Source organism: Poecilia formosa, unplaced genomic scaffold (assembly GCF_000485575.1).
Source record: "Poecilia formosa unplaced genomic scaffold, Poecilia_formosa-5.1.2 Scaffold742, whole genome shotgun sequence".
NCBI lineage: Eukaryota > Metazoa > Chordata > Actinopteri > Cyprinodontiformes > Poeciliidae > Poecilia > Poecilia formosa.
Window position 1 is genome coordinate 67,117 of NW_006800681.1, and position 7,875 is coordinate 74,991.

At 39.2% G+C, this 7,875-nt stretch overlaps 1 protein-coding gene across 6 annotated transcripts in view; it reads right to left on the bottom strand.

The window, feature by feature from the left end:
• Positions 1 to 7,875, bottom strand: part of sgsm2 (small G protein signaling modulator 2) — a 110,996-nt gene that overhangs the window by 60,301 nt on the left and 42,820 nt on the right. For 4 of the 6 annotated variants that reach the window (XM_016666559.1, XM_016666560.1, XM_016666558.1 and 1 more), the window contains 5 exons: positions 4,353 to 4,477; positions 4,168 to 4,235; positions 3,759 to 3,922; positions 2,672 to 2,804; positions 2,332 to 2,469 (listed from right to left, as the gene is read on the bottom strand). In XM_016666559.1, the coding sequence (XP_016522045.1) occupies positions 2,332 to 2,469; positions 2,672 to 2,804; positions 3,759 to 3,922; positions 4,168 to 4,235; positions 4,353 to 4,477 (628 nt within the window). The remainder of the gene's footprint in view (positions 1 to 2,331; positions 2,470 to 2,671; positions 2,805 to 3,758; positions 3,923 to 4,167; positions 4,236 to 4,352; positions 4,478 to 7,875) is intronic. The other 2 variants (XM_007542909.2, XM_016666561.1) reach the window with 2 other exon arrangements.

Consider the following 7,875-nt stretch of genomic DNA (forward strand, 5'->3'; position numbering starts at 1 on the left):
TTTTGGTTGTTTAAATAATACTGGGATCATTATGAGAATTTGAGGTATAGATATTAGGATCCGATAGATGGCAGTAGTACAACAATAATGGATGCAAGCTGCCGTTGAAATCTAAAGAAGAAGAAGAAAGCGCCCATTTTCATTTAGCACATGCTAGTAGCAGACACGAAGGATCAGCACTTTTACTGTTACAGTTACCGTTAGGAAACTTACGTAATCAGTTCAGTTAAATCTAAACTTGGCAACTTTTTCTTTTTCAACCGTAATAAATGTGATATTCAATTGATCTATTATGACTCAAATTTTGAGTGTCTGCCCCCGTCTGCTGCGTGCTGCTGCATCGTTGTGGAAAACCTAGAGTGGCAGAGATATCTGCGGTTTATAGCCCGGTGTGGCTTATATGTGTATGTTTACTGTTTTTTTTGTTGTTGTTTTTTTTAACTCTGGGGTTGCGGCTTATAGTCCGTAAAATATGGTATGTATTTCATAAATAGTGTTATTTCCTGAATTTTTTCTGTGAAGAACCCAGAGAGGGTTATTTGATTATTATTTATTTCATTAATAGTGTTATTATTTATTTCCTGACTTTTGTTCTGTGAAGAATCCAGAGTGGGTCATTTGATTGTGCTTTCTGGAAAACAATAAATTTTTACATTTAGGCACTCCTGCAATCGTCACACTTTTTCTGTTACAAACTGACTCCGGCTCGCCACCAGAGAAGGGAAATGTTATGTGGCCCTCACAGGAAAAACTTTGGGGACCCCTGGGTTAAAAAGGTTACCAAGAAGTCAGTGAAACTGTATTTTTTCTGAATGATTTGTGTAATGTATTGACATATAATATGTGTACATTGTCCCAGTTACCCATGGTGGGCAACAGCAGAGTCACTGACGTGGGAATGAAGAAAATACATCAAATGTGGGAAAAGCCACAACAAAATCAGCAGGTGAGAAATCAGCTTGACTAACTCCCATGGTAAACCAGCCAGTCAAAAATCGAAAAGCCAATCTTCCAATCCGCATGTACCCATTATACGGTCATGTTATTTGCAACATTCTTTGGTGTGGTGGTTGTTACATAAAGTTAGCTTTTTTCTGTCTCAGTTACATGTTTGCAAAATCAAATGTACAAAAATTACAAAAGTTGTAAGAAGATATTTAACAGAATTGACCTAATTATATTAGAACTGAAACGATAGGTTGGATAAATTGTGATGAATCGATTATTGAAATAATTGTCAACTAATTTAGTAATTCATTAATTATTAAATGGATTACACAAACTCTAAAAAAGGCCATTTGCTGAAGCAACAGCACACTAAGAGCATTAATTAAGCCAAACCGTTACAAAAATATATACATTTTGCATTAAAAGCTTAAATGCAAAAGATTAATAAGATTAAAAACTTTTTTTTTCCTGTAAATGTGTTCTAACCAGAACTTGTCAAATGGCAGTTTTAGCTGATTCAAATTCTCTAAAAATAAATTTCCTATTGAGCATCTTTTGCTATCCAATTATTACTTGTTTAATCAAAAAAAAATACCACCAGATCAATCCTACTCTGTACTGATGGTAAGTCTCACAGAAAAGACTGAGCTTTTCACATGTTGATGTTTTTTTAGCTGTAGATGGATCGTTTGCTACAAATTATCAAGTGTTTAAGGAAAGCTGTTATTGGATTTTAGCTAACAAAAGGTTTATTTTCTCATTTAAAAATCTCTTTATATATTTATAATATTGTATTTAAAAAGGCTTCAGTGGGCAAATGGAAAATCAGAAGAATGTGCCAAAGTGTTTATCTAATTAATCAATAGAACAATTGATTAATAAACTAATCCTTAGTTGCAGTCTTACACGATATTAACAACCAACTAATCATGGAGGTTCCTTAAATCTAATGATAAATTAAATACAGTTTAAAATGTCGACTTATACAGAAGCTCCCTAAATCATCAACATACTGTCTGCCATCTTTGTAAGAAAATCTTAATTCAATTAATTAAAAGTTCTACAAGAGAAAATAGGATCAGCTAAATTTGGTAGCAGCAGGTCAGAGTTTCGGACCACATTTCTAATTCCCCAAGTCCCTGATAGTTTGATCAGACCTAGCCTTCTCCTCACTGCTGGGCTCAGCTTCAGGCAGCACACAGACAGGCAGGCAAAGCTGTGGGGGGTGAGAGGCTAGGTAGGGGAAGGAGGGAAAGCGAAAGAGGACACGGAGAGGTGGGCGGAGGACGAGGGAGGTGGGGAGGGAAGGGTCTGAAGCTTGAGTGAGGTCTAAGGGGTGGGGATGGGGCAGCAGGTTTGGTGGTGTGTTAAGGTGATAAAAACCTTTCAAGACATTAGGGTCTGTGAGGTTCCGCGAGCAGATCATTGAGATCATAGCATGGAGTCTATCTTCCTCTTCCTCATCGTCATCCAGCGACGGTGCGCGGCTGCCCGTGGTGTGGTGGTAGTTTATAGTGACTGCTTACACCAGCGAAACAACAGAGAATGGAATTAGAAAAGGGTTGCCCTACAAGCCTCGGAAAGAAACGACCTGACTTTACAGTAGCAAGCCATACACCTCAAACAGAAATAAGTGTTAGCAACAGAAAGAACGGCTTTACTTCATGAGCACGTCTGCCCTGGTGATGTTTTACAGATAAGATGGTGTCAAGTGGTTACTCACTAGCATCGTATCGGTATCCTGGGTAGACGATGCGAAAGACGTAGTCAGCAGCTGTCTGCTCCTCACCGTTCCTGTCCTGCTCCATGAGGCGTGCTGCGCTGCTCCTCTTCCGCAACTTAGGGAACACTTTTCCCTTCAAGACACAAGTGGACTTCAATATCAGACTTAAGATACTGGGTTCTCCTCACTGCGAGCCAGATGGTTTGGAATAGGCTAGAAAATCTACGCAATTATTGACTTTTATTCTTCCACTGCTAAATCCCAGGCTAAGGTTAGTTCTCAGGCTCTTCTCCTGTGGAACCAGCTCCCAGTTTAAGAGGCAGACACCCAGTCTACTTTTAGAACTAGACTTAAAATGCTCATTTTTGATAAAGCTTATAGTTAGACTGGCCTAGCTTATCCTGGTCTATCTCTGTAGATATGCTGGTATAGGCTTAGGCTACTAGAGGAAAAACTGATAACTTTTTCTCACTTTCTTCCTCTACTCCTCTCCAATTTAACTATTTGCTGTAATTTCAGCTATTAACTTTTTGTTTTCTTTCAGTTATTTTTCTCTCCATAGAAGATACACCAGGTCTGGTGTTCTGATTGACTGCGATTCCTTCCTAGAGGAGGGCATCAGCTGATATAATGCTGCCATCAACTAATCATTCTCCCTCTCCTGCTATTAACTTTTTACTTTAATGGACATCGAAATAATCCTACATCAGTTCATCTGTTTATTCTTGTGTCTCTGCTCTGTTTTCTCAAACCTCTAGTTGGATGTGTCAGATGGCCTACTTCCGGTTCTGCTGGAGGTTTCTTCCTGTTAAAACGGAGTTTTTCCTCTCCACTATGACTACATGCATGCTCGGTAAGAAGGATTGATGTAAAGTCAATGACTATATGCAATCTGCTGGGTTTCCTTAGATATAAACATTTTAAACTATTTTGGAGAATTACTGTACTGTTTGATAACTAGGATCAACTGAAATGTATGTGTGACTGAATTAAGTTGATTGTTTTTGTAAAGTGCCTGGAGACAACATTTGTTGTGAATTGGCACTATATAAATTAACTGAACTGACTAGTTAATAATTGTTGTTACCTTGCCTTTCTGGGACCAGAGGGGAGGTTCCAGTTGACCTCGTGGTAGAAGTCCAGTTTCCAGACAGGAGAGGAAGGCCAGGAGGTGACCGCCGGGGGGAAAGTGCAGTGGCGGCCTCTGGATCCCATCCTGACTGACGAGTACCAGCGTCCCACCACAATCAGCTGCATCATGGAAATAAAAAGTTCATACAGAAAAACACATAAGATGAACTATAGAGTGGGTTGTGTAGCACAGTTTTTCACTGTTTCTGTGAGAGGCAAATAAGCATTCACCAAAAATAAAAGCCAGATTTTAAAGCTGCAGCAATTTGCACCTTAAGAGATTAATAGTCCAATCAGGCGACAGCATTTAAAACACTATTATCTCATGCTGCAGTTCAAAAATAACTCTCAATGTGTATACTTACGCCGTTGGTGACAGTGGATGCAAACAATCTGGCGCAGAGGAACAGTCAGTGCATAGTCCCAATAAATACTGAAAGTGAAAAAAAAATTTCAGGTTCAGAGGCAGTCATTTTAGCTCAGATCAGTTCCAACATGTCACTAAATGCTTCTCTTTCCTAAGAGCTGTGATTTCTGAGTTTGGCCCAACCTTTTCTCCAGGTCGCAGTCCCCCAGCGTACCATTGATGAGCTGGTTAGGTGTCCACTTTAGCGTGAGGTTATCCCCAGCTTGATGGAGTGACAAATAGCCCCGTAACACCTCCATGTCCTTTTTCTACCATTTCAGATGAAAGAAGGAGAGCTTAAGTGTAGGGGTGTAGCGATACAATAATTTCACAATACGATACGATAGACGATATTCTGGTCATGATACGATATGTATCACGGTTCAGTGCATTTTTACGATTTTCTGAAAGATTTTAGAAGGACAGAGTGATTTTAGTGACATTTTGTGTTCCATAGACTTGAATTTAGTTAACTGAAAACTGATTAAAAGCACCAACTACACAATACCTGACTCTGATTGGACAGTCTAACAGACTGCAGCTGGACAAAATGAATCAAAGATGCAGTGAGATAATTAGTTTCTGTCATTTAATTCATGTGGATTTGTCATAAAACTCAAAAGTTTAAACGGTAATCCAGGAGCAGAGTGGGGAGATTATCGGCCTCTGTAGACTCTCAATATGCAAATGATTGCACTTATGTTTTTTCTTTTGGACACTGTGGCTGCATTTTTACTCCAAAATGCAGCCACAAATGCAGTCTTTTGGACTATGGGGAAAAAGGCTTTTCTACCTTGGCTCCCGGAGTTAGCCGTGGCTGTAAGCTGCTGTCGTCTAACTGCTAAAGTAGTGGCTCCGCCTCACCCCGCAGTGATCGGCGCTTTTGACATTTCTCTGATATTCGGAAAAATATGGTTTACTAATTTTAGCATAACTCCGGTTATACTTGGCCTATTAACACAATTTAAAAACTGGTGTGTAGTTTCTAATGTGCACTTTAAGCTCAAGTTGAAAGTGAGACTGAGGGAGGCGGAGTCTTGCTGCTACGCCGTAACAAACTAGATGTTAAAAAGAGCTGTCAGGCTATGGACCCCCTATGGTTTAACGGATCGATACTCGTGGATGAAAAATCGATACTTTCAGAGGGCGGAAAATATAGATATATATCGCCAAATCGATTTATTTATACAGCCCTACTTAAGTGTTGAGATCAAAGTTCAAAATTTAGGGGGGAATACTGAGGTGCTTTGTCAAAAGTTTAGTTTTTTAACAGAGTGCTGTAAAATAGTCGCCCCATTAAGAATTCCTCCTGTTTTTCATTTTTGTCACATTTAAATATTTCAAATCATCCTATTAATTTTTACATCAGGCAATCATAAACTGAGGAAATAAAATGCTAGTTTTTAAAGGGGCTGTAATGTATATTTTCCAGCCACATAGTGACATTTAAAAGCATAATTAAGTAACTACGTGTTAACTTCAGTTGTTAAAAAAATGCTGTATATGTTAAATATGACTTAAAAAATTGACTTATTGAAATTGGGTCTCTGTCTTTAAACACTCCTGCTCTTTCTGAGGCGTCTTCAGGAAGTCATCACAGCCTGGGTCCTCTATTAATCCTGCAACAACATTTTTACCAGTGTTTCACTGAGAAGTAGCTCCTATAGTGAGCTCAATTCCACCAGGTGTTTGCTAATTGCTGCTGGCTAGTTTGAAGGAACTGAGTGGGGAAATTGTGCTCTGTGAGGCAGAAGCCTAGAAACTGCAGGTCTGAGGAGGACTCGCGCCTCGACGGCGGGGCTAGGTCCACCCACATATTATACATAGCAGAATGGTTGCCTTGGAGATTAAAGGATTTCTCAAACAGGTCTGAAAGAATCAAAGCAACACTTCAGGTATGTTTTTGATCATGGAATGACATCATAACATGATGTAAAGCTCAAAAAAGCATACATAATACTGCCTCTTTAAGCAATCAAATAAGCCAGTCTGAGACCTGACTACAGCGGGACCTGTGGAATCTGCCGAGAGCCAATGTATTATTACTGTGTGTAATATTATTAATGTATTACACACGTTAATAATTAGAGATGTGCCGATAAGGTTTTTTTTCAAGAGGGCCGGCTGACCACCGATACAGATCACACAATTATTATTATTTTTAATCATAAGCACTACCGGTTACATTATGTGGAAAAAGGAACCATGAATTCACCTTAATTTAGATAAAAACTTGTTTTTAGTAACTTTTTCCAAGAAAAAAAAAAACAAAAAAACAGGCATTGTGCAAATTGTACTGCTATCGGTAATACTGACTGAAAACATGAAAGCTCTGAAGAGGCTAAATAATGCAAAACGTCAAAAAAAAAAACCTCAACGTTGCCAAAAAATTAAAGTATAAAACTTAACGTTCAAAGGCAAATACAGGTTCCATTACAATAAACAATCCTGAGTTACAGAATGAAAACTTCCTGATAGCATGGCAAGCTGATTACTGCTAGTTCTGCAGAGCGGAGTAATTATGCAGAACAGGGAGGATATCGATAATTTTTTCAGAGATTATCTGTCTCATGTTAGGACAGCGAAAGTTTTAATACGTGTGTAAAATTTATTTTTTTTAAGTTATATGCTGCAGCTTTAAACACAGGTTCGGTGTGAGAGTCATTAACAGGTGGAGCAGAAGCGGCGCTCCGTCTGTGAAATATTACTACCTGTAGCGCGTAGCAGCGGTTCAACAACGAGAAAAGAACCAGCGTCTTACACCGCTAGCTCGAAGTCTTAAATTATTTTACAAGTTACGGTGTTTGTTTAGCTTTCTGACCATCATGCTAATCCGGGTGAGTGTTTGTAGCTGTGCGCTGTTTTACCTGCTATCTGATCGCTCCATATGTCTTTTTTTTTTTTTTACTGCAGTGAGCCTCGATATAGCCAAACTCCGACAAGTATGTCATTGTTTTTATGCCATATTAGATTCGTCGTGTTGATGCATTTTGACGAGCTTCACCCCGAGGTAATTTTCAGCCGCAACACGCAAACTTCCCCCATTCATTCAGTGCGTTATAGTTCCACACAACAGACACGTGCAGAGAGGGAGGGGGGGCTTGAGGATCTGCTCCTTACCTCCTAGTGCCCTTTTGATCTTTTTTTTTTTTTTTTTTTGGTATTATTATTTCTTAAGCCTCTTTTGACACATAATAACATGTACTAAAATTATTTGTTTTTTTGTTGGGTTCTTTTGTACAACATAATAAGCCCTCCGGTCACCTTGTTACCTTTGACCTTTTGCCCGTGACGCATAACGCAGTTGCCTCTCGCAGTGAAATAAGGCGGCTAACTACGGAGCTCAACGTAGCGAACATTCCAGATTACAGAACAGTTTTTGGTGAATAAAAAAAAAACGTTTCTGGTGAATAAAATGGAGTAGACTTCCTACTTGTCAGATGATGGAAAACGTTGAATGTATCGTTTCTGCTTTAGCATGGAGTAGCGGTTTAAGCAGAGAGGTAATGAAATACAACAATACAACAGACACTGACAGGCCTCTGCGTCTGCCTTTCTCTGAAGAACTACTGAGCGGGAGGAGACAGCCAGGTGAGGAAAAACTGTTCTTAATATTCAATATTTTTATCATACAGAGATTAGGCTGCTGTTGGGCAATTGCCCAACA